Source organism: Caretta caretta, chromosome 11, assembly GCF_965140235.1.
Source record: "Caretta caretta isolate rCarCar2 chromosome 11, rCarCar1.hap1, whole genome shotgun sequence".
NCBI classification, from domain to species: domain Eukaryota; kingdom Metazoa; phylum Chordata; order Testudines; family Cheloniidae; genus Caretta; species Caretta caretta.
In genome coordinates, this window is record NC_134216.1 from 1,496,733 (window position 1) to 1,522,059 (window position 25,327).

General features: G+C 57.7%; 2 protein-coding genes across 8 annotated transcripts in view; one reads left to right on the forward strand and one right to left on the reverse strand.

The window, feature by feature from the left end:
* The window catches only part of RETREG2 (reticulophagy regulator family member 2), a 27,836-nt gene extending 13,815 nt beyond the window's left edge, over window positions 1–14,021 (reverse strand). The window contains exons 1-3 of one of the 7 annotated variants that reach the window (XM_075117685.1): window positions 13,712–13,848; window positions 6,812–6,918; window positions 348–378 (exon numbers count right to left, since the gene is read on the reverse strand). Coding sequence is in view for 4 of the 7 variants with exons in the window: in XM_075117682.1 (XP_074973783.1) it covers window positions 6,812–6,918; window positions 13,712–14,021 (417 nt within the window). In the remaining 3 variants the exon portion in view is untranslated. Of the gene's footprint in view, window positions 1–347; window positions 379–6,811; window positions 6,919–11,193; window positions 11,203–11,409; window positions 11,619–13,572; window positions 13,685–13,711 lie in introns of those variants that run through there. The other 6 variants (XM_075117686.1, XM_048868719.2, XM_075117687.1 and 3 more) reach the window with 6 other exon arrangements.
* CNPPD1 (cyclin Pas1/PHO80 domain containing 1) lies at window positions 13,957–22,502 on the forward strand. The gene is made up of 8 exons (XM_048868739.2): window positions 13,957–14,088; window positions 15,715–15,817; window positions 16,867–16,948; window positions 17,873–17,993; window positions 18,085–18,213; window positions 19,414–19,475; window positions 20,077–20,194; window positions 21,123–22,502. The coding sequence occupies exons 1-8, from the start codon at window positions 14,020–14,022 to the stop codon at window positions 21,810–21,812; spliced, it is 1,374 nt and encodes a 457-aa protein (XP_048724696.2). The 5' UTR covers window positions 13,957–14,019; the 3' UTR covers window positions 21,813–22,502.
* Window positions 22,503–25,327: the final 2,825 nt, after the last annotated feature.

The following is a 25,327-nucleotide window of genomic DNA, read 5'->3' on the forward strand; positions in this document are numbered from 1 at the left end:
CTTGGCGTGAGCTTTAGGGAAAAATCCTGGACATTCTGAGTGCCAGAAGCACACACACATTTGAAGGGTATCAAGGTTTCCTGGAATCTCAAAATGCTGTTCCTGGGCAAATGAAGCAAACGGCTCCCACTGCGGAAGGAGGAACCATTGCAAACCCAGCTGTGTGTCAGCCAAAGAACAGGCACTTCAGGAACCATGCACACAAACACACTGCAGTGGTAGTGGAGCACAATCCTGAGTGAGAGCAAAGGAGGGGGAGCCAGGCAGAGAGAAGGACAGATGAGAGTACCACACTGACCTCACCACCCCCATTGCCCCCTTTCCCAAGAAGGCACAAGTGAGCCTACCTGTCCCCTCCTGGCTCTTCCGAGGGTTGTGCTGTAGGGACAGAGCAGGAAAGATTCGTTAGCCAAGTGAAAAATAAAACACGACAGCTTAATTGCTAGGAGCTGCGCAGAGAATTAGCCAGGGGATCTCCCTGCATGTAGAAATCAGGCTAGAGATGGCTTTTGGGTTTGCATGTGTTTACGTGCAGAGATAAGCAGGAACGCGTCCTGGTAAAGGTTAGCTTTCAACACCAGAGTGGCCAAAGCATTGCACACAGCCCAGACTGAGCCCACGAAGCTCTGTAATGGGGCCAGTGGCTGCACTTGTCCTAAGCTGGGCTGCAACTCTCAGACCCCAGCAGGCAATGCAGTCAGGCCACAGATTCCATCTCCACTAGGGACACCAATACAGATTGACATGGAGTCCTGCAAGCTGGGGCCAGTCACTTCCACAGGCTGCAACACCATATTAAAGACAAGAGCAGCTGCAATCTCAGGTGCATCCCTTCAACTCCTGACAAGGCACCAATGATGCTCCTGAGCTCTGCAAAGAGGAGCTCAGAGACTGTTTGAAAACTGAATAGCGAAGTCCCTGAATATGGTTCAGACTATGCCTTGGGCTGTCAGCTACGTGCTACATTTCCTTTAGCACCTGCCACCCTAGATTCATCTGCTGAGAGTGTTCCGAGGAGGCTCCTCTCTGCATGTCATGGCAGGATGTTTGCATGCTAAAAACATCCCCCTCCCCGCACTTGGGTACCAAATAGCACAGACCTGCTGTATAATTCACTAGTTGCGGGGTTCCTGGGTGTAACTATATCCTGCTGGCGGCACTGACCCCACTGGGAAATCGACGTTATTTACTCTTTGTTCTACCAAGGTGCCCAGGGCCCGACTGTACAGATGTAGGTCAGGCAGTTCAAGGGCTTGGGAATCTGACAAATGCTGACTGGCCAAGGCATCTCTCCAGCCCAGTTTGGGACGCAGACCCAGGGACAATGAAGCAGGGCTTCTATGCAGCGCTGAAGGCATTTCCTGATGCTTCCACAACTCCAAGATCCGATGGGATTTTTTTTCTCAAGCATCCAAAAAGTGCAATACAAATAAAGGGCTGTTGTCAGCTGAATTTAGGCCGGGAATTCAAGCTGTATGCAAAAAACAGGTTCTTAAACCCTTGTATGAACAGAAGGGCTTTTGAATCTTTCCCCAGCATCTTGTCAGCAAGGAAGTGGAAGTGGTTGGTCTAGTCCAGTCTCACTCCCCTGCGGAGTGAGATGCAAAAAGGAAATAAGCATTCTTCCCAGTGGTGATTGCTGAGTGAGACTTGGACTTCAGACTTAACTCTCGCCAGTGTTCCCGATGCAGAGATGGAAGCTGTTCTGTTTAGCAGATTTGCTCGCCGTACACTGTCCCTGGAAATGACAGCTGTGGGCAAGTCAGTCAAACGCTTCCCTTTGCTGTAAGTGCCGAACCGACCAGCTCTTGAGCAGTGCAGTGGAGCGGGAGACAGCATGCAGAGGCGAGGAGGCAATCCTTCGAGTCTGTGACCCAGATTCCCGTAATCAGCTGTCAGCTGCCCAGTCACTCTCCTTGCCAGGCTGCATTCTGGTGGCTATTTGATCAGCTCAGCCGTCACACACCGAGAGCCATGGGTTTCTGCCACAGCACGAAATGTGAGCATTAGTAATTCAGCCGATTTGCTGTGCTGGGAGTCTACCTCTCTCTTGGGGTGGATGCAAGAACCCCTTGCTATCCCAGCTCCATGCTGAAAAGTCTCAAAGGTGCTGCCAGAGAAATCTGGCTCTTGGAGGTGCAGCTGCCACCTGCACTACGCCACCATCACTCCGGAAGTTGTGTTCGGCACCGGCACTTTCTGCTGCTGGCGGCATTAGGTGGTAGCTCATGCAGCCAAGTAACGCCTGCACTGTTATCGTACAAGCGATACTGCGCTGGCCGACCGCTGCCACCGCTCCTATTTCCCGAGGCACAGCACCAGGGCTGTGAAATTCCACAGGAGCCCAGGGCCGTCAGTGCAGCAGACCGTGCCGCAAGCAATGTAGAGTTACTCAATCAATGGCAATGGAGGGTGTGATGTGTCCCCCCTGGGGTGCCACATGACTCTGGTGAATATTGGGGCGCCAGGCTGTCACAGAGGGAATGAGATGACTCCTTCCAGAACTGCTGACTCTGAATGATTTTGAAACCAGCTCCAAATATATGGTGTCTCTGGGAGATGCAGAATGACAGTACATTTTGGGTATCTACTGCAGCCGACCAAAGTGCAACAGAAATCCACTGGTGAAGAAAAAACAGCAGGTTGTACAGAGTTAGGGTCTTCTGCAGATATTGCCATATTTGGCAAAATTCAAGCTCTCGTTTAAAATTAGTAGTTTCCATCCCTTCTTACAGCAGCACACTCTCCGTGCTGCCCACCCCAATGCACTGCAGAGCCAAGAGAGGGATTACATTCACAACAAAGCTGGAGAGAGCTTCACACAGGAGCTGGGACCACTCAAATGAGCAAGTTTAAATCTCCACTCTCCTTGCTGAGATATCATCCGCAATCATCCCAATTAAATCAGTGGGAGGTTAGAGAGTGTATTCCGGACAGCCAGCAGGCCTTAAACATCTGTCCAGAACAGTAACGTCCTGCTGACATTTCACTGTAAATATTTATATTAACTTACAACCCAGTGTAAGCACAGCTTGACACACCAGATTGCATTGAAGAGACACGACTGCCAGTATTCAGGTCAGGTGACAGCACCTGCGGTTCCTCAGCTCTTAGAAATTCCCAGTGCAAACTCAGCTAGAAAGCAGGCCTCCTTTTTAAAAGAGCACCAGGCATTCATTTGTGTCCTAGTTATTGTCAATACAGAATGCAGCTACTGAGCCAAGCCTCCACCCTGGTGCTGGAGTGTGACTTGAGGTGTTTTCCATTCACAAGAGGATCTGGACCCCTGGAGAAGTGAACTTCATGGGTGGAGGCAGAGGTATTAACCCCAGATGCAGCTCCCCCTACTCCCAGTCAGTCACGTACTCTATTCAAATCCCTCCTTGTACACTTATGCATAGACTTTAAATATCAAGACAAAAAAAAAAAAGAATGCAGGAATGATCTGCACCTCCTTCAGCTCTACCTGTCGTCTGGTCAGCCAGCAGATTGTGGTTCCTGTGTGTTTGGTCTAACAGACCACAAGATCCTGGAGGCAAGTGTCTCTCTCTCTCATACTCGGTTCTGTATTGTGATCCAGTAATGATTCCTCTTTGATCCTCATTGCAGGAAGCACCTTCATGTTACTGTGACATTCCAAGAGTTAGTTTTGAATGGAAAGAAGGGGAAGTGGCCATGTTTGGTGTAGGTACATGGCTACAGAGCGCAGAATGCACCCATTCCATTCCAATACGACTCCTAACAAGCTGTGCTTCTCTGTGCTCACGTTGCGATCCATAATTGTGGCGGGTGAGTCTCTGAAGAATAAAAGCTAATGTTTCGTACCAGCTTTCATCCACAAGTGGAATTACTGAGGACGCTCAGTCTCCCATGATGCTCCAGACTATCACATACTGGTTTTGTGGAGTGTGTGCATATATGTATAAACTCTTACAGGTGCTGCACTGACCTGTTTCTTGCTCTGCAAGAAATACAAAGCATGAAGCTACCAGGCTGCCATTCTGTGTTTAAGCTGGAGGCCAGACTCAGACAAGAGCCATTACATGTTCAGCTGTGGCACATCGCACTAGGAGTCCCCTTGGTGCCGGAACATGGCTCTTCCCTTGCAGGAGCTAAGGAAATTTGATACAACAGACTACACTGAAATCCAGGTTGTGACCTAACTGGGTAAATCAGGAAGGTGATTTGCCCTCTGCTGGCAGCAGCAGGAGGGCAGCAGAGTGAACAGGGAGGGGACAGAACAGCCCATGGACTGGTTTTAGATGAAGCCTGTGGGGAAGAAAGCAACTCAGAGAGAAGCAGTTCTGTCCAGCAAAAGTCAGGACAACAGGAGGGAGGATGTGCATCAGGCTATCGCACTGAAAGTCAAGGACATGGGATCAGTCTTAACGCTGATTTTCTTGGCTCCCTTTCTGCTTCGTGTTATATAACTATTCCAGCACTGGCTTCTGTTTGCCGTGTGAGAAGGTGATGGCTTTAGATCTGCTCTTTTTTGAAGGAAAAGTCTTCCCCTCTCCCACCTCTGTAAGACTGTTATAAAGGGCAGCCAGAATTCTGTTAACTAAAGGATTTAACAAGCCTAATGCAAATAGGCATTTTGGAGAATTGGGGGGTATTTTTAAACATTTAAACTCTTCCCTGCAGTGTTGGAAAAACAGCATCAGGCTAGTGCTCAAGAAACTGGCCAGCCTACTTTCACCGCCCAAGCTGAATGAAGTGCACAGAGTAAACAAACAGCAACGAGAATGAAGAGATTAATACAACTGAAAAAACGTTTACAGCCTAGATAATCTTATCAGGGCTGCATATGAGAGCTCCCTTTAAGTCACCAACCTAGTAGGTCACATATAGCCCATCTTACACACGCGCGCGCATGCACACACAGACGGGCCCCCTCTCACACAGAACTGTTTCCTAAAGTCTATTCATTTAATAAGTTTAGCTGAAGGAGGGGCTCAAACTATATGGCAACCAATCACACCTTGTTTGAATATTCTTCCTTGCTGCTACTCTGAGGCCTGGTGTACACCTAAAACTTAGATCAGCCTTGCTCAGGGGTGTGAATTTTTCACACCTGTGAGAGACATAGCTAAGCCAACCTTGGCCCTGGTACAGACACCTCTATCCCAGAGGAATTCTTCCAGAGACCTAGCCATCGCTTCTCAAGGCTGTGGATTTATTGCAGCAATGGAGACATCGCTTCTGTCACTGCAGCAAGTGTCTATGCTACAGTGGCGTAGCTGCAGTGACTATTGTGTAGACATAGCCTGAGTCTGATGTTGACAGAGTCCCCATAATACATTGGCCACAATGTGCAAGATGATCCCGGTTACCTACTAGCTGGAAGCCAGATGTTGGTTTGTACAACAAATACAGTAACCTAGCCACAGTTCATACGAGGTGATTGTGGCTCAGCCTGGGATAAACACATCGGTTTTGACTGTTATGTTATTGGCAATGTACACTTGTGTCTGGAATCTGCCTCTTGCCCTCTGCATTGTGTTTAGAAAGAACCATTAGGAAAAGGCAATATAAGACAGAAAATATCATAATGCCACTATATAAATCCATGGTACGCCTACACCTTGAACACTGCATGAAGTTCTGGTCACCCCCCACCCCCCTCTCAAAAAAAAGAGGTATTATAATTGAAAGGAGGATAGAGGAGAGAAACAAAAAACAATTAGGGACATGGACCAGCTTCTGTATGAGTAGAGATTAAAATGACTGGGGCTGTTCAGCTTGGAAAAGAGATGACTAAAGGGGGATAAAATCGAGATCTATAAAATCATGACTGATGTGGAGAAAGCAAAGAGGAAAGTGTTATTTACTTCTTCACATAACACAAGAACCAAGGGTCACCCAATGAAATTAACCAGCAGTAGGTTTAACACAAACATAAGGACGTATTTCTGCACACAGCGCACAGTCAACCTGTGGAACTCATTGCCAGAGGATGTTGTGAAGGTCAGAACTATAACTGGGTTCAAAAAAGAATTGGATAACTTCCTGGAGGCTAGGTCCAGCAATGGCTATTAGCCAAGATGGTCAGGGTGACAACCCCATGCTCTAGGTGTCCCTAAACCTTTGACTGCCAGAAGCTGGGACTGGACGAGACTGGATGGATCACTCGATAATTGCCCTGTTCTGTTCATTCTCCCTAAGCATCTGGCACTGGGCACTGTTGGAAGGCAGGCTACTGGGCTAGCTGGACCACTGGTCTCACCCAGGATGGCTGTTCCTATGGAAAGGACAGCACGGCAGACTGTTTGACACAGATCCCTGGAAGGTGAAGAACTCTGTTCAGAAAAAGGGAGGATTAACATAGTGACGATGATTCAGAGAACCTGGGCTCCGAGGAGTTTCCCACCTGAACTGGCAGAGGAGACCCAGAGTCAGAATAATCCTCGTGTTCAGCAGAAACACACTGTGCCACCCTAGTCACTGTCCTTTTGACATGCGTATCCGAGTGGGCTGGGCCTCGCCAGGCCCCATCAAACTGAACTGCTGTCAGCAACTTCTAACGGACTGAGGCAGCTGTACTAATCCCCAGACAGACACTCTGACTGCACCAGCCACTGTTGCCTCCTTTTTGCACATGCTCCAACCCGCCACGGAGTCTGCCGAAGCCGGTTTGTAGATTTGAGCGCGCTCCAGGCAAGGGAGGCAGTAGCAGCAGAACAACGCCCTGAAGGAAGGGAAGGGGCCTGCAGCTCCCATCACCCAGTCAGGGAACACCAGCATTCGCCACAACCCAGCAGTGGTAACCTCATCCCATGATTCCCCAGCTACAGCAATATGCATCACCTACCAGAGAAGTCAAAGAGGAACCTGGGCTTCCACCTCTCCAGTAAGAGAATTCCAAGCAGAGAGATGCTGAGGAGAAAGAGAGGTCGCAGAGAAGTGGAGGAAAACAACCTGGGAAACCAGACAGAGCGGTCATTAGCTAGTGCACTGGGAAGAATGTTGTGAGCGCCTGTGACTAAGATGAATCCATAACTGCTGCTTTGTGGGCAGACAGACTCCCCCCTCTATGCCAGAGTTGCTTCCCGTGCTGTAAAATAAGGACAGCTGCACAAGTACAAATCCTCACAGCACTACACACTGTAAATGCAAATTGTTCTAACTGACTCTTTAGGAGATGCATTGGGAAGACTAGCTCAGTTTTGAAGAGCTGTGGTGACAGATGATACATCGGTTTCTGAACCATCCTCAGATTGCATCAGATGGCAACAGAAAACTGATCCCAAACACTAGTTCTTTTGCTGGTCCTCTCCCGCACTGATCCAAGCACGGACCACGTGCAGCCCTACCACTCAGCTGATGTAAATGGATTGGATCCCAGGCTCTCCCGTCTCCCTCACTGACATTCTGGCCTGTACCCAACAGCCCCACAGATCCATGCTCACCCCCAGCTAGAGGGGCTGTCTTCTCCAAGGCAGAAATCAACACTTCATAAATTCAACAGCAAAAGGTGCTCATGAAACAGGTGCCACCCCTGAACTCCAGCCCCATTCTTCTTGGTTTCTCACCCCCCAGCAGCAAGCAAAGAAAGGTTAACGTCTCCTTCCAGACTCCCTCCAGAGCTCGTCAACCTCATCCTTGGGCCAGCCACAGGCTGAAGAGGGAGAAATACACTCCTCGCCATCTATGCTTTCAGGCTGAAAGTGCTCTCAGCCCAGGGAACACGGAATCACTTATCAAGACACTACCCTCAAACAGTGAAGTGCACTAGAAACACTGACAACCAGGAGGTGCACACATCTCACTGTGCAGAGGTGGCTAACTTGGGGCTCCGGAGCCACATGCGGCTCTTCAGAAGTTAATATGCAGCTCCTTGTCTACGCACCGACTCCAGGGCTGGAGCTACAGGTGCCAACTTTCCAATGTGCCAGGGGGTGCTCACTGCTCAACCCCCAGCTCTGCCACAGGCCCTGCCCCCACTCCACCCCTTCCTGCCCCCTCCCCAGCGCCTGCCATGCCCTCGCTCTGCCCCCTCCAAGGCTCCAGGAGGGAGGGGGAGGTGCTGCCGGTGGGTGGAAGGCGCTGGAAGCGGGGGAGGGGGGAAGCTGTGGTTCTTTGGCAATGTACATTGGTAAATTCTGGCTCCTTCTCAGGCTCAGGTTGGCCACCCCTAGTGCAGAGCAACAGAGAGCTGAACTCCAGGGTAAACCAAAGAATCAGAAGTTAGAGAGCTCAGGAGAGAGATTAGGTCTTATCAAGGGCCAGGCAAAACAACCTCCCTTTCCCTTCAGTGGGGCCAAGACAGAACTGTTCCCATCTCTTCCCTCTGGGTGATGATTCTACAGCTAAAAACATACCAGCTCAGAAAGTTTTTCCTACTGTTCACCTTAAATGTCTCTTTTCTGAATTTCAGCTCATAATCTCCAATTATAGCCCCTGTGGGACTGTACTCAGGCCTTCCCCCACCTGTGGCATTTAAACCATTCTGTGTCCCATGTACTTGTGTCCCACACCCCATTTAATCCATTGTAATTGTCGCTTAGCCAAACTAGACACATTTAGCTCCTTTAATCTTTCCTCATACATCCGTCTCCCAAACACACCAGCCTCGCAGCACAGCTCCAGCTTCAAAGCTCTGCTTTGGGTTTACCCTCTATATTCAGCACATTAGTTCATAGTCATTTAAGGCGATGAATATTATGCAAGTTTTTAGCAAGTTCTAGCACTTTCAGCCTGGGTAATTTTAAGAAAGAGGGAACAGTAATAGAAGATTATTTAAATGAGTGATTGGTCAAGTACCTTTTTTCTTCCCATAATTTTAGATTCAATTGTACCCTGATATTCTATGATTCTAAGTAAGATTTTCTGACCAATTTTGCCCTTTTCTGTTTTGAAGACCACAGACTGAACATTTTGCCAAAAAACCTGACTCATTGTTTACATGAGTAAACAGGATGTTTTTCATTCCAGTCCACAACTTGGTTCCGCCACTCATCCTCCAAAACTGTTAATGCTGCTGCTGTGTGCGTGTGTGTGTGTGGGAGAACACGCAGGCACCACAGGGCAGGGTGAAAGGAATGTGCCAAAACAGAAATACAGAGCAGCTACAGGCTTAGCAAGAGATCAAGGTCCGCAAACACTGAGATCCATTAGTGGAGGGACCAAGGTGGTATGTAGAGCCTTCCAGCCCAGAACATTACTAGGGTTACTAACCTACTGTGCCCCTGGGATGAAGTGCTCTAATATAGCAAGGACAAAGAATTTAACTAGAAACATGCCTGGGCGAGGCTCCAATTAGCTGCAGCTGCCAGCAGGAGCATGCACTTTATCATCATAGGCAAATCCTGTAGAACCTCTTGGCACTTCCCTGGCAGCAGGGAGAGGCCTGTCTGCGCTTGTCAAAGGAAAGCAGCAAGGTTACTCCAGGCTAAACACAAGCCACACAGTTCTGTGTTAGGTACTGTGGCTGACCTCATCTTGAATACAGAAGTGCAGCCCATAGACCAAGGGAGCATTAGACAGAAAGAACATCTGCGCAGAGGCCTCCTCTTTGGACAAGATGGCGTACTATATGCTGAGACCCCTTCTACTCATGGTTCGCACCCCCATACTCAGGGCAGATGCAAAGGACTGTTTTAAGCAAGTGAGATGCCAGCTGGCAAGATGTTAGTGTAACTCCTGGATGGGCACATTTTGGATGTTCCCACAGTGAAGTGTATTTGCCGATTCATCCTCCCTCCCTCCCTCCCTGCCTCACTATACTGTTGATTTTTTTACAGACTCCCACATCAGGTACATTCCCCCTGGGAGTATACAGTGCCATTTTTGAGTTAATCCCAAGAGAAGTGCAATCACATCAGCTATTAAACACATGCAATAGGGACAGAAAAGTCTTGTACTTTGGTCTTTTAAAAATATTTTGGAGAATTTTAATTACTAGAAAGGTACTAGAAAGGTAGTGCAAGCTCTCAACACCCCACTGTGCCAGCACCTCTCCAGTGTGACCCACAGACACCATTAATTTTGGAGTCCTCATGACAGCTCTACTAATGCACCTGCAGCATCCTCCATTAATGCTGCACTGGATCATTCTAGATGCTGCTAACGTTGCTAGACATGGCAATGGTTTTGCGGTATGGCAGCAACTCAATTTCATTTCCCTTTACACTGCTTGCATTATCTTGTTAACATCGGCATGCAACTGCCCACAATGGTTTTCTAGCATTGCACTTTACCCACTGTTCTCACACACTTTCTGCTCTGAGACAGTCATGAGATTTGCCCTGATTTAGCCTGCAGGATGCTTTGGGGATAGCGGGTCATTCTATGCTTTGTTTTAGTCTCCCCTCAAGCCTCTCTCACATTAGACCATCCAGGTTCTCGGAAAATGTCCCAAAGTGTGTTTAGAAATGATTTCTGAAATGAGGTTCTATGGAACATCACTTGAAGTTCCATTTGCACTTAAATACAGGCTTCAAAACAGGAATTTTAGATTTCTATAAAGACGATGAAGCGAATACACCCTGGCAATTGATGCATGAGAGAATTATAGAACTGGGCACTGAACAACTCACACCCAGTTTTATACTGGCCATTAAGCCAAAGGAAACTGGTTCACTGGCCTCAAGCTGGGCACATGCGAACTCTGCCCAGCTCACATAGACAACTTGCCAGGAGTTCCAGGGATCCCCTAAATTTAAATAAAATTGATCAGCCCTCTGAGACTACCAGTGACATCACAAGATGCCTTATCTTGAGCTATGCAGCCTGGCCGCAGTTTTGGATCTGCACCTTAGAGAAGAGGGCAACAGCAGGGCACAGTACAGAACTCCACAGACCACATTTCTTCCCGTCCTACAACAGGGCTGCACTTGTCCCTGCCCAGAAGTGATATTGCATTCAGTCCCCTAGGGAGAGGGTGAAAAACACTTGTCTCACCCAGACCTAAAGCAACGCCAGGTTTTTCTGAACAAGTAGCACTGACCAAGCTCTGGAGAGAATGCCAACTCTCCCACCACAGCAGCATCACCATGAGATAGCATATGTGTGGAAGGGACACGGCACCTACATTGGGGCAGAGAGCCCCACACTTCACAAATGGACAAGATTTGTAATGCATCTCCCCAGAGAAACAGTCTGAACGCAGCATCGGGTTTTCTGGGTGGTTCCTGCTGCTTTCCCCCCAGGCCTCACGCCCCCTCTTCCCCCACACACCCCCCCGCCGCTCACCACAGGGCCCCCCCCCGGCCTCACGCCCCCCCCGCCGCTCACCACAGGGCCCCCCCCCCCGGCCTCACGCCCCCCCCCCGCCGCTCACCACAGGGCCCCCCCCCGGCCTCACGCCCCCCCCCGCCGCTCACCACAGGGCCCCCCCCCGGCCTCACGCCCCCCCCGCCGCTCACCACAGGGCCCCCCCGGGGCCTCACGCCCCCCCCCGCCGCTCACCACAGGGCCCCCCCGAGCCCGCCGGCCGTCACCAGGCTGTGCAGCGGCCTCTCCCAGACCAGGAGCCGCTGCGCCGCCGCCAGCGCCGCCTCCCAGCCCCGCAGCCGCTGCCTCAGCGCCGCCGCCAGCCGCTCCATGGCCTCCGCGTCCGCCTCGGGCCCGGCCGCCTCCTCCGCCCGCCCGCCGCCCGCCATGGCTCGTCGGCTCGCGCGCCCAGCAGCGGGGGAGGGGCGCGGGTCAGCCGCCGCCGGAAGGAGCCGCGCGCGCTGAGGCCGGCTGGGGCGCGCAGGCGCCACGTGACAGGGGCCGGAGGCGGGCGGGCGCTCCCTCCGCACGTGACCCCGGCCGCAGGCCTTGCGCACGCGCGGGCGGACAGCTCGACGTCACCTGTCCCGGCCCGGCAAGCCCCCGTCACGTCACGTGTTACTGCAGGGGGGGGTAGCCCTCTTCACGTGACACTGCTGACCCCACTGCGCGTGCTCCGGTGCAGCTCTTCCCCCCCCCCCCCCCTCCCTCATCGGAGGAGTCGCGCGATGGCGGGCGCACCCTTTTCCAACGGCGCATGCGTGCTCCTTGCGGCTGGGCGGGGCGCGGAGCAGCCGCTCTTGTCTCGGGGGGCGGGGCGCTGGTGTCTTTCCCAAGCCCCGCCCCCTTGCATGAGCTTAGCATGAGCGGGTCGGGGGGGAGCCGGCCGCCCAGCTGGGCACCGCGTTCTGCTGTGGGGCCCAGGCTGGGCTGGGGGGGCGGGTCTGCCAGGGGCCCGGGGGGGCGGGTCTGCCAGGGGCCCGGGGGGGGGGGCTGTCAGGGCCCCGGGGGGGCGGGTCTGCCAGGGGCCCCGGGGGGGGGGCTGTCAGGGCCCCGGGGGGGCGGGTCTGCCAGGGGCCCGGGGGGGGGCTGTCAGGGCCCCGGGGGGGGCTGTCAGGGGCCCCGGGCGGGCGGGGCTGCCAGGGGCCCCGGGGGGGGCTGTCAGGGCCCCGGGGGGGGGCTGTCAGGGCCCCGGGGGGGGCTGTCAGGGGCCCCGGGCGGGCGGGGCTGCCAGGGGCCCCGGGGGGGGGCTGCAGCCTGGAGATCCCACCAGCAGGGATGTCAGGAGCCAGCTGGCTGGGCCCAGTCTCTCTGGCAGGGCCATCCCTCCTCCTCCCTCCAAGGTCACCTCCAAACGAGGGCCTGGCTGGCCAGTGCCTCCAGCATGTCTGCTCCCAGGGGGTGCCCCAGGTGGAGCGGGTCCCTCACTCACTCCTTCCCCGGGCAGGGGGGTGAACCGCCGGGCCACCACCACCACTCTGGCGGCTGTTTCTGGCGTGCCCCAATCCCCCCCACTGCAATCTCACCAGACCGGGGCGGGGGGGGGGGGGGGGTTTGACAAAATGTCATCTCGCTGCGGCAGGCCGGGATGTCCTTGTGACAAAGCTCACAGTGGGTGAGTTTGTGCCCAAAAGAGGCAGCTTGCGGGGCAGGGAAATGCGAGTCCCTGCTGGTTACTGGGCAGGCCTCTCAGCCACTGGGCTGACGCCTGCCCGGGGCCCAGAATGTGGCATTTAATCCCTTTGTCACTTCCTGCACGTGCCAAGGTGAACGTTTCTCGTCATGTTTCTACCTACAAGCAAGAATGACCAAGTGGTTAGTCTCTAAGGTGCCACAAGTCCTCCTTTTCTTTTTGCGGATACAGACCTGCACAGCTGCTCCTCTGAAACCTGTCATTAATCAAGAAAGTTTCAGTTCCTAACAGCCAGAAATTTTCTGCTGTGAATGGATCCACTGACTTTCCCTCTGAAAGATTCAGTGTGGCTAGCTCTGAGAAGGTCTCAGATGGAGTGAACTGTAGCTCAGGAAAGCTCATGCTCAAATAAATTGGTTAGTCTCTAAGATACCACAAGTCCTCCTGTTCTTTCTGTGCATACAGACTAACACCGCTGCTCCTCTGAACCTGGGGTCAGATTTGTCCTGCAGTTAAGGGGGGGATCCTAATCTCAAATCCTCCAGCTGCTTGTTAGCTGCCAGGAGGTAATAATGTTCCATCCTTCACCCATGTGCCCTGCCCTCCAGAGGAGCAGGAAGCATTTCACACCCATGGATCAGTCTGCACAAGTCCCCTGAGTGGTGCGCTGCTGTCCCCAGCTTGCCGAAAGGGGAAACTGAGGCGCGGAGGGGGAAGTGACTCACCCAGGGTCACAGCCCTCCTCCCCCCGCAGCTGGAGGTGCGAACAAGAAGCCAGGAGTCCTGGCTCCGAGCCCAGTGCTTGACCGGGACCATCCTGCTTTTCACTCAGCTGCCCGGTGGGGTGGGGGCTCGGCGCTGTACCTGGCGGGTCTCCCGGCTGGCTCCGCCCCATCAGACTCACGGTCACGAGCACTAAGTGACCCATCCCCGCGGTATCCGGGCGCTGAGCAAAGGGGCCGCAGAAGAGCCCGGCTGGCGAATCGCCGCCGGCTGCTTCCGGGCGGGCTGCGCTCCGCGCTGGGCAGGGCTGGGCGCAGACCCGCCCCCTGCCCCGGGAAGAGGAGGGGAGAGAGGCCGGTCCTAGCCCCGCTGCCGTACGGAGCGGGCCCCAGCACCCGGCGCGCCCCGGAGCCTGCTGCCTGCAGCCTGGCGCGCCCGGCGGCCCCGACATGGATCTGGACGGGCTCCTGCTGGACGAGGAGGGGGCCTTCCCCCTGAGCGGCTTCCAGGAGTTCACGGTGAGCCCCGGCCCGCGCCCCCCCCGGCCCCCCGGCCCGCGCCCCCCCCCGGCTCCCCGCTCGCCCCCTCCCGGCCCCCGCCCCAGCCCGCGCCCCCCCCCGGCTCCCCGCTCGCCCCCTCCCGGCCCCCGCCCCAGCCCGCGCCCCCCCCGCTCGCCCCCTCCCGGCCCCCTCTCCGCCCCCCGGCCCGCGCCCCTCTCCGCCCCCCGGCCCGCGCCCCCCCCGGCTCCCCGCTCGCCCCCTCCCGGCCCCCTCTCCGCCCCCCGGCCCGCGCCCCTCTCCGCCCCCCGGCCCGCGCCCCCCCCGGCTCCCCGCTCGCCCCCTCCCCGGCCCCTCCCTGCCCAGGCCCGCGCCCCTCCCCGGCCCCTCCCTGCCCAGGCCCGCGCCCCCCCCCCCCGGCTCCCCGCCCGCGCCCCCCCCCCCCGGCTCCCCGCCCGCGCCCCCCCCCCCGCGCCCCGCCCGCGCCCCCTCCCGGCTCCCGGCCCCCCCCCGGCTCCCCGCCCGCGCCCCCCCCCGGCTCCCGGCCCGCTCCCCGCCCGCGCCCCCTCCCCGTGCCCCCGCCCCCCACCCGCCCCCTCCCTGCCCCGGCCCGCTCCCCCCCCGGCTCCCCGCTCGCCCCCTCCCTGCCCCGCCCGCGCCCCCGGCTCCCCCCCCCCGGCTCCGCGCCCGCGCCCCCCCGGCCCCCAGCCTGCCCCGGCCCCCCCCGCCGTCTGCAGCCCCCGGCAGCCCGTCATGTCCGCGTCTGGCCTCCAGCTTGAACACAGAGCGGCCGCCTGGCGGCGTCATGCTTTGTGTTTCCTGCCCCAGGAAGCCCTCTGGTTCGGCGCGGAGCCGGGGTAGTCTGGGCCCTGGCAAGGAGTCCCAGGGGCTCACTGGGCCTTGTGTGAAAGCGCTTCCTTGGCTTTGTTTTCAAGCCCCTTGGGGGGCCCCTGGTTCTTGTGTTGTGTGAGGGGGTAAATAACCCCTCCCGGTTCACTCTCTCCACACCAGTCATCCTGGTGTAGACCTCTCTCAGATCCCCTCCGCCTGGCCCGGGACCCAACCCCCTGCTGCAGGGATCCCTGAACCTCCAATTGCCTGGGCGGCAGGGGATGGATCACTCGATAATTGCCCTGTGTGGGCGCTGGCCACTGTCAGAGACAGGGCCCGGGGCTGGAGGGACCCTTGGTCAGACCCGGCGTGGATGTTCCCATGTTCTTAGTCCTAAAATGAACGGTCCCAGTCTCTTACGTCTCTCACGTCTCTCCTCCTATGGAAGCTGTTCCATCCCCGAATCGCTTTTGTTGCCCTTGGCCTCTTCGCACCTTTTGCAGTTTGAATGCATCTTTTTGAGATGGGGCAGTATTCAAGCTGTGGGCATGTCATGGATTTCTATAGTGACATGAGATTTTCTGGTTTCTGCCCTATCCCTTTCTGCCCATGTCACCCCCCCCATCAGTCCAGGCGCCCGTATGGCACCAGTCACTGTGGTACCTAATTGCTCGGCAGGAGCACACAGGTCCCTCTAACCCTGAGCCTGCAGTTGGATCCACCTGCCTGCATCCAGTTGCAGGAGTGAGGACCCAGATCATCTTTCTGGGACCAGGGCTGGGTGGTTTGTTCTCATCCTTCCCATCCCGTCTTCAGTTTCTGCCAGGGCACCAGCAGCTGAGCGAGAGGGTGCGGAAGCGCTTGTATTATGGCTGGGACAAAGACTGTAGCCTGGATAATCTCTCCAGCCCGGTGGCAGGTGAGTCCTGCCTGCGTCTGCGAGGACGTGTGCTGAGCCAGGGACTGGAACTAGCTCACGGGCTGGATGAACTCGGCCACCTGCCAAGGCTACGTCTACCCTTGAGCCGGTGCAGCCCTTCAGCGCAGATGGGAGGGGGTCTCCCAGCGCTGTGCTTAACCTACCTCCCCGCGAGGCGGCAGCGAGGTCGGCGGGCGAATTCTTCGTTCGCCGTAGCGCTGGCTGCGCCCGGGGGTAGGTCGGCGTAGGAACGTCCTCCAGAGGGGTGGGTTGGTCACAGCCCTGAGCGACGGAGCTGGGTTGACCTCCCTTTTTGCTGCCGGGGAAAGGCTCTGGCCCCCTTTCCCTGGTGCCACTGTGCGTTGCCCCCCATGCATGCGTACAGGGGTGTTTCTGCAGGAGCGGTGCCCAGCATGTCTCCCTTCTCGTTATGATTTATTAGCTGCGTTACGGTAGAGCCTGGAGGCTAAGGCCCACTGTGCTGGGTCTCTGCCCTATCGCTTACTTCTGTGCTCATGCCCCCTGGAATTGCCTCAGTGACCCAGCGGGGGTGGTGTGGCACAAGGGACCCACCAAATTGTGTTTGATAACCAAGGTGTAAATTTCAGAGCTGTTTGGGCCATTCCCCACTGGGTTCTACCATTGCGCCTGGGGAGCCCGTGTCTGTTTGTCCTTCTGCCAGCATCTCTGTAAGCACCTGACTACTGAGCGGGGTAACAGATGCTGAACTTGGTGATTGATTTCTGGCTGCCCAGCATGAGACGCCTTCCCGGGGGCTGGTGTCCGAGGGCGGGTGCTCAGCACTGCCTGGCAGGTGTCTCAAGCCAGGCACCAAAAATCACTCTTGAAATCAAGGAAGGGAGTGCAGCCATTCCCCGCTGAGCTTTCTGCCGCTGGGCAGACGGGTGTTGCTCCCGGCTGGGCGCTGGCATTGGTTGTGCACTGGGAGGGAATAGATGGGGGCTGGGCGAGGGGGAAGGGTAGTAGGGCTGGGGGGCGGGGGGATTATTGCTGGTGTTAATCCCTGTGCCGCTCTGCCTCTGTCCTAGACATCGCCGTCGAGTTGCTCCAGAAAGCCGCTCCCAGCCCCATCCGCAGGCTGCAGAAGAAATACGTTTGCCACGTGTCTCGGTAAGACGCGACCCCTCCTAGCCCGTTGTCTGCAGCCGGAGGCTCCAGTGGAGCAGGCGGGGGCCTCTGGTCTGGCTCGACGCTTCGGTGTGGCTACCAGCTGCCTGGATGGGGAGCCTCTTGCCACAGAGCATCCCCACAAACCTGTGGAGTCGTGCTGGATTTCAATGGCCCAGCACTGACCTTCTCTGGGCCTTTTCCCTTGTCTGCCCCTGTGATGCCCTCCTGGGCCGAGGGCTGGGGTCTGACCCAGGTCACTTTCTGACGGAGGTGCGCAGCCGGTCCCTGAGCTATCTGGCAGTGTACGCTGTGCCTGTCTGTCTGGTCTGTATTTCAGCCTGGGGTAGCTCAGCCAGGGCCGCTCCCCGGGGCCCGGTGCTCTCAGGTTCCTGTAGTGCCAACAGTGAGCAATGAGGCTTCGGGGTTTTACACCTTGGCAGGGCAGGGAGCCAGTTCTGTCCAGGCCCGTTCCTGTCTGTGCGAGGGATCGAAGGATTTCCTGTCGCAGGCGGAACTAGCCTGCCTGGGCCTGGCTGGGGGCGAGTGGGCCCAGAGCCTTGCGGTCGGGCCGCTCTCCCCACTAGAGAAAGCCATGACCCTCGTGAACGCCATAACGCTCGGGGCAGCTCCGCAGGCACAGGCTGGGCCTGTTAGCTCCCAACCAGCGCTCTGCCTGAGGAGCCGGACGCAGCTTCGCCAGCAGGAGGATCCGAGCCCCGTGGCATGGTCTGCTGGGGGCCGTTAGGGGTGTGCCCACATGCACACAGACGCGCTGGCCTTGTTCTACCCAGCAGCAGGCAGTGGTGTGCCCTGCCCGTTACGTGGTGGGGATGGGAGCAGCCGGGCTGCCTCAGCGGTGGTGGGATGCTGTGCGTGCCGGGCCGCAGAGGGACCCTAAGTCCTGCTCTTGCCTTGTGGTCACAGGGAAGCCTGCATCTCGCCCTGCTCCATGATGCTGGCTCTGGTTTACATCGAGAGACTCCGGCACCGGAACCCCGAGTACCTACAGCAGATCTCCTCCTCGGACCTCTTCCTGATCTCCATGGTGAGTGGGGCCCGGGGTGGGCTGGGGCTGAGGCTGGGGTGGGCTCTTCCCCGGGGGCTGGGCTGACGGGCGCTGTGCTCCTGGCTTTCAGATGGTTGCCAGCAAGTACCTGTATGACGAAGGAGAGGAGGAGGAGGTGTTCAATGACGAATGGGGCGCAGCCGGCAAGGTGGGAGTGCAGACTGTTAACGCGCTGGAGATGAACTTCCTGAGGGCCATTGTAAGTGGTGCTGATGTAATCACTGTAGCGCCTGTATCCCGACCCCACTGGGGGGGCCCTCTATGCTGGGGCTGCACAGACATTTCCCCCCTCACACCCCCCGAGAGAGATCGGGGCCCCGTTGTGCAGGGCGCTGCACAGACCCAGAGTGAGAGACCGTCCCTGCCCGTGGCGCTGTTGACTAGACCAGGCCGGACACGCTTGCTCGGCGTCTGTCTGTCTGGGTGAGAGGCGCTGGGCAGAGGAGAAATGGTGCCTCGGGGCGCTGGGGTAGCTCGTAGTGGCTGAGAGCGACCCGGCTAACTAGCAGAGGGCTCTCCCGGGTCTGCTTGGGGCTCTGCCGGGGTGGGAGCTGCACAAGCTCCAGGCTGGGCCTGGCACTCAGAGGGTCTGTTAGGCTTCCAGGAGGCGTCTGGCCTGGGCAGCCGTGCCAGGCCTGCTGAGGTGCGGCACTCGGTGGGGCGCTGGGGTGAAATCAGAGGCTGCGTGGAGAGGGATGAGCTGACGGAGGGGGAGAGGGCTTCCTGCCTGGGAGCTGCCAGCCCCATTCCCAGGGTGCAGCGGGACTGCTTCCCTGGTGCTCCCTGTGCCAAGAGCCATGGGCTTGTCCTGCCTCTGGCCCGCAAAGATAAGAGGTGGAGGAATGTGTCTGCTGTGGGCCCCACCCTGCTGTGGGTCGCTCCATCCCCAGTCAGCCTGGGCTGGGAACAGCCTGCTCCCTGCGCGCACGCTATACCCCCTAGTTCTGCTGCCCCGATTGTTGCCTGACCACCCCCCACCTACCCCGGCCAGGAACCCCCTGAGGCTGTTGTCCGTGCAGTGTGCACAGCTGGCTGGCAGGGGGCGCTCCCCGCCTGCCCGAGAGTGCTGGTTCAAGCATCTCAAAGAGCGTCCTGGGCAGCAGGGGGTGCTAACCTGAGGCTGGTTGGGGGGGTCGGGGGCTGGCGTGGAGAAGGGGAGATTTGCCTGGGGTGCAGGCTGGCAGCCATCCCACACCATGAGGGGGCCACGGGAGTGGGCAGGCTGAGAAGCACCCCCGCCAGGCCAGGAAATGGGCCAAATGGACCTGGAATTCATCCTCAGATGGCCGCGCAGCCCCTCTTAACCCTGCTTAGTCCATGCTGGGGGCTGGGGAGGCGCCTGGCCTGCTTAGGCTGTTACTGCCACCTTCCCGCCTGACCATTCATTCCCTTCCTGCAGGACTGGAGCCTCTACACTGACCCCAAGGAGCTGTTTGAAGTGCTGAGCTGGCTGGAAGGATGGTAGGTTTTTGGGGCATGGGGTTGAGGGGGGGGTGTTCATGGCAGGGGTCTGGCTCTGAGGCAGATATGGCATTTCTGCCCTGCCATACCCGGATCCGCTGGGGTACATGTCGGCCAGCCCATGCCCTGGGCTCCTCTGTCCCCCCTTGCTGCATTCTGCGAACCCCTCCCACCGGCCGAAGCCGCCCCAGGAGCAGGCTGTCGGCTTGCCCAGGGAGCTCTAGGCTGGGCTGGGGTGAGGCCCGCGCTAGTCACAGCTTGTCTGAGGTGGCCTGGATCACCCGGCAGCGGAATCCCTTTGGTGTGGGGGGGGTCTGTGTCCTCTTCCCCTGGTGGGGCTTTGAGGGGAGTCAACATGCCAGGCCCCAGGGCAGAGAGGGGGAAGGCAGCTCCTCCTTGGCCTGAGCTCGCCCTGAGCAGAGCTGCACATGGTACCAGTACAGTTCAGCCGCCAGGGACCTGGGGCTCGTGAGCGGCACCCACGGGCAGAGGCTCTGCCAGGAGGTAGCCACCCATTCCCTGATGGCAGCTGCAGGCCCAGCCCAGGGCAGGGGAGGGTCTGTGCCCAGAGCACACATCTAACTGTGTTCCTTCCCCTCAGCGTGGCAAAGAGACAGGGCACCCAGCGTGGCTGGTTCACCTACACGGACCTGTGTGCCCTGCTGGAGCAGTCCCTCTGGCAGCATGCCCTGGGCCAGTTCTACCAGCAGGTGGTGAAGGTAAGAGCTGGCCAGGCCCCGAGGGCAGAAGTAGCCTTCCCGTAAGGGGGCACCATGGGAGGGGGAGAACCAGGAGGCCATGGGCTGGAGCCAGGAGCTGGCTATGGGGGATGTCTGTGAGTGCGCTGCCTCCTGCTGGAGGGGATGGGAGCTGCTTTCCAGCAGACAGGTTTTGAGCGGAACATTTTCCATGGAAAATTCCAATTTTTGTTTTTGAGAAACCAAACTCCTGAAAACAGAAGTGTTTTACTTGGAACTGCTGCTGCAAAGCCTCCTGGGAGATGTAGCTCAGTGGCCTCTTCTGCTTCCGGGACTTCATTTCCCATGATTCATCACAGCCAGCGACTCCCATGATGCCCCACAGGCTCCACTCGTGGTGGTGCCTCATGGGAAATGTAGTCCGGGAGGGGCAACCCATGGAGGGTATTTCGCACAAGGCAGTGCAGCAGCATTTCTGGGAGGAGATACGAGGCTTTTTGCCATAGTATTTTGGTTTATGAATTTTTGACAAAAAGGAGAAGCGGTTCCTGGGCAAACTTCGGTGAAAGTGACGATTGTTCCCTCTTCGTCGGCCCTCCCCCTGGCTCTGGACCAGGGCTGAGCCGGTTGTGCGTTGCTGCCTCTGGCAGGAGAGAGTCAGAGGTCAGCATGGGTCACTCCTGCTGGCTGGCGGGTGGCGAGCTGTCCTTCCCCGCCCCCCACCAGCTGCTGGTCAGAGCCTGGCGCAGAGGGCTGCAGCGGAGAGCCCTGGCTCCAGCCCTGACGTCATCTGCATGGCGTTAGCCAGCATCTGGTGTGGCCATGGCGGTTTTGCTCTGCCGAGGGGTACTGAACTCACGATGGGGGGCACTGGGGAAACTGTCTGTGTGGCTCCCCCGGGCACGGGCGGGCATAAGGGGCACTGGGTGACCAGTCTCTCTCCCCACAGCTGGCCTGCTTGCTGGGCGTGATGTACTTGACCGGCATTGCTGCAGTCTTCGCCTCCGTCACCGTGGTGCACCAGGTCGTGTATATGAGGAGCGCCGGCCCCGCTGCCCTCCGGCCTCTGCTGTTCCCCGTGGATGGTGGGCGCCCGCTGGGCTCTGGGGCACCCCTCGCCCCCTGTGTCACTCAGCTGCGGGATCCTGCCCTGGCGCTCCCTGGCCCCCCCTCCTGCTCCGATAGCAGCTCCCTTTGCCCGGCGGAGAACGAGACGGTGGAGGAGCAGCGCCGCCCTGGTGGCGGGGTGACGGCAACGGCACTGTACCTGTGGGGCACTGTGCTGACGGCGCTGTCCTACACAGAGGCCCCAGGCTCTGCTCTGCAGACTGGTCCCCGGCAAGAACCCCCTCTCGGCCCAAACTGCCTGAAACTCCACAGAGGGTGCAGCACCTGTGAGAGATCCAACCGCACGAGCCCCAGCAGCCCCTTCGCCCCGCTCGCCCCCTTTGGACTCGGCCTGGGCCCCGCTCGCCCGGCGCTCCGCTGCAGTGGCTGCTCGGCCAGCCCCAGCTGGGGCTGGCATCCGTCCGCAGCCCCCAGCCCCCAGGACTGGCCCGACCCCCTGGGGCTGAAGCAGTGCTCCTTGGAGGCAGCCATGAATTTGGGCAGAATCAAGACATTCATCTTCCCCAGCTAGGGCTGCGCAGTGACCCCCCATGTCCCAGCTCAGCCCCTAGAGAGCCCCTGGCCTGTGGGGCTGGGAGAACCAGGCCCGCGCATTAGTTCCAAGCCAGCATTTGTATCCCGTGGGTTGGGCTTCTCTTCACCAGACCCTTCAGGCTTTACTGGGGGAGGGCAGCTGTGGGGAGGGTCTGGCTGATGCAGGGTGGGGTGTGTGTGTGCGCCTGGGTCTGGCATGGCGGCTGTGGGGGGCAGCAAGTCTGCTGGGGGATTAGGGTGCCCCAAAGCAGGGGTGCCAGTCACCTGCACCCCACTGGTGCCTCCCTGTGAAGCTGGGATCTCGGCCCCCAGCTGCATTGGGCAGCGTGGAGGGTGGGGGGAGCAGGGGTGACACATGAGGCTCTGGGCCCTTGGGCTGCACAATGGAGGGTCCGGGGGAGCAACCCTGAGCAGACTGAGGGGCAGGGGCACTCTCTGAAGGGGCTGTAAGCTCCCGAGGGGAGTCAGGGGTGTGAGTGACGGGGCCTGACTGCTCGGAGTGGATCTGCTGGGCGTGGTGAGAAGGGGCTGGTTCTGCTGCCCATCCTCACCTGCCGTACCAGCTCTCGTCCCGCCCAGCACCAGCTCTTTTTATGTGGGATTTTAAACCTGCTTTTCACTCTTTTGTAGATGAAAATCTCTTCCAATAAAGGTAGCTCTGGCCGTGCGCCTGTCTCGGCCTTTCTCCCACCGCCTCTCGTCCCAGTGGGTCCCAGGCCAGGGACGCTTCCCCCACCACTGAAATCCAGCCCCCTCTGAGCAGGGCACGGCAGCTGGTTCATAGCCCCCCAGCAGTGCAGTATGGTGTGGGAGGAGGAGCCTGGTAAAGTGGGAGGGGAGGAATTGCCCCAGCTGGACTGGGTCTGGGCCTGGGCCTGGGCCTGGACCTAACATCTCTGCCATGCAGCAAGGCAGAAACAGTCGTCCGCTCCATGCCCCACACCCCTGGAAGCTGCCAGAGACCTGGAACATGATTGCTCCCTATCTCCATGGCCCGGATGAAGGATCACCCCCTATAACGATGCTGGTTCTGCTTAAAGCAGGGCAGTTACAGCCCAGGGCTGGGGTTTCTATGCACAGCAAGGCAAACCAAAGCTAGCCAGAGAGGACTTTGGTTTTACCCTAGTGGCTAACCACAAGTCACACAAGCAACTCCAGTTTCCCAGTATCCCCACCAGTGCCACTCGGTATGGGGACAGATGGTTATGAAAACCAATACCCCAGTAAAAGAACAAAGCTTCTCTCGATCCCAAAGGACCAAGCCCCAGACCCAGGTCAATATACAAGTCAGCTCTTACCCACAAATCACGCTGTTGCCAATCCTTTAGAATCTAAAATCTAAAGGTTTATTCATAAAAGGAAAAAGATACAGATGAGAGCTAGAATTGGTGAAATGGAATCAATGACATCCAGTGATGGCCAAGTTCTTGGTTCAGGCTTGTAGCAGGGATGGAATAAACGGCAGGTTCAAATCAAGTCTCTGGAGAACATCCCCAGCTGGGATGGGTCCTTCAGTCCTTGGTTCAAAGCTTCAGTTTGTAGCCAAGTCCCTCCAGAGGTCAAAAGCAGGATTGAAGACAAGATGGAGGAGCTGCAGGAGCTTTGTATAGTCTCTTGCCATGTGGTCTCTGTTTTCTGTGTCCCAAGGACAAGCTGCCCATCCCATGGCCTGGAAACACCTCAGAGTCCTGTCCCTAGGCAGGTCCCTGCACACCTGGCTGAGTCCCCAGGCGTGTCTGCCTTCTCTCAGTGGGTCAGTTGTGTCGCTGATGGTCCCTAATGGGCCATCCAGCAGGCTGGGCAGAGCTGACCCCAACTTGTCTGGGGTGTCCCCCAGAAGCAGAGCACAAGTTTGAACTGCAGACAGTACAGAGCCAATATTCATAACTTCAACTACAAAAATGATACCCGCATACAGACAGCATCATCACAATCAGCCAACCATAACCTCGTCTGAGACACCTCATTTGACCCCCTTTATACAAGATTTGGTGCCACTACAGGACCTTGGTTGCAACCATGTTCTATATGGTCCCAGTTCAAGTCAATAACATGACACCCCCAGCCCTCGTTCCAGGTGTGTTCTCTCCCCAGCTGCCTGCAACAGAACCACGTTCCCTCCCTCCCCCGCCCCCCGCTTCACCCCTGCCCTGGCTTCCCCAGGGGAGAGCAGGAGAAAACACGTGACAGATGAGTCACATCACCTAGCGCCCCATGGAGGGGCTGCCCCCACCCTGGCACAGCCTGCCAGCCCCCTGCTGTCCCCCTCCTTCCTCCAGGTCTGGGGCAGCAGGGCAGAGCGAGCTGAGCGCCCCCCCAGGGCATCTGGGTGCGTTGCTTCTGGCGCCTGGAGAGGGACTGGTCCTGTTACGTGTCTCTCGTGGAGGGCGGAGAGTATTGGTGCTTAACTGCTAGGAATAGTGACCCCCAAGGGAGAGCCCCCCTGCCTGCAGCATAGTGCCCCCCAGTGTCCCTTCCTGCCATGCTGGAGCCAGCACTGACTGGGAGAGCGCCCCCTAGTGAGCCCCCTAGCTGCTCCCTGCAGCATGGGGCTCCTGGCACCACCACACTGTGATCACTGACTCGGAGGGTGCCCCCTCCTGAATCCCCAGGTGTCCCATCCAATCACAGTCCCCACTGCCCCCTGCTTAGCATGGGGGGTCCCAGCATACAGGACTCCCATGGCCTGGCCCCCTCTCACCAGCCCAGGAGACCGCCCCCTGGTGGGGGTACCCAGCGGCCTGGCCCGGTTTGGGCTGGATTTGCTTGCAGTGGTGTCAGGGGGTGGGGAGAGGAGCTGCCGGTTGCCCCCTGAGGAATGTGGGGAATGCCTGGCCCCCCTTTGCCCTTTGCTCCCTTCACAGGGTCCAGTTAATAAGTGAACTCCGGGACTGAGCAGGGGCTGGGTCTGCAGGGCCCCACACAAGGAAATCGCCAGCCCCCGGCACTGCGCCCGGGGCTGGGCACAAGACAGGAGGCTGTTGCGAAGGAGGAGGGGGGACCGGTGAACCACCAGGGGCTGTATTAATCTCAGTGGAATAAATGGGCCCAAAGAGACACTGGTGTTACCGTGACCCAGTCACTGTCCAACGTTAACCAGCATTAGCCACATTGGGGTTTGGTAGCCAGGTCCTGAGCCGGGTTAGCACCCAGCAGACATAGCTGCCAATCTTGTGAGCCCTGCACTGAGGATATGGAAAAGGAGGAAAAGCCGTCAGAGCCTTTGGCATAGACGGGAGTGAAGGAGGCTCTCCTGATAACAGCAGCCCTGTCCCCTTTCCCTGGAGCTGGAGAGAGAAAACCCTTGTCTGACAGTCTGTTAGATGGGTGGAAAGATGGTGAGATCTGTCCAGGGGTGGCGGGGGAGAAGTTAGCTGAGATGGGGAGGGGGGCTGTTGGGGCTGTTAAAATCTCATCCCCTTTCCTCAAGGACAAGCCAAGATGAACAGGCGCACGAGGGGAGACACAGTATCCATCTCAGGTGTGGACGTT

Bases quoted from the DNA above. Each gene is read 5' to 3' on its own strand.
- CNPPD1 (XM_048868739.2), top strand. From the start codon at position 14,020: ATGGATCTGGACGGGCTCCTGCTGGACGAGGAGGGGGCCTTCCCCCTG. The intron at 16,949-17,872 runs GTAAGACGCGAC...TTGTGGTCACAG, and splicing joins TACGTTTGCCACGTGTCTCG to GGAAGCCTGCATCTCGCCCT. The intron at 20,195-21,122 runs GTAAGAGCTGGC...CTCTCCCCACAG, and splicing joins TCTACCAGCAGGTGGTGAAG to CTGGCCTGCTTGCTGGGCGT.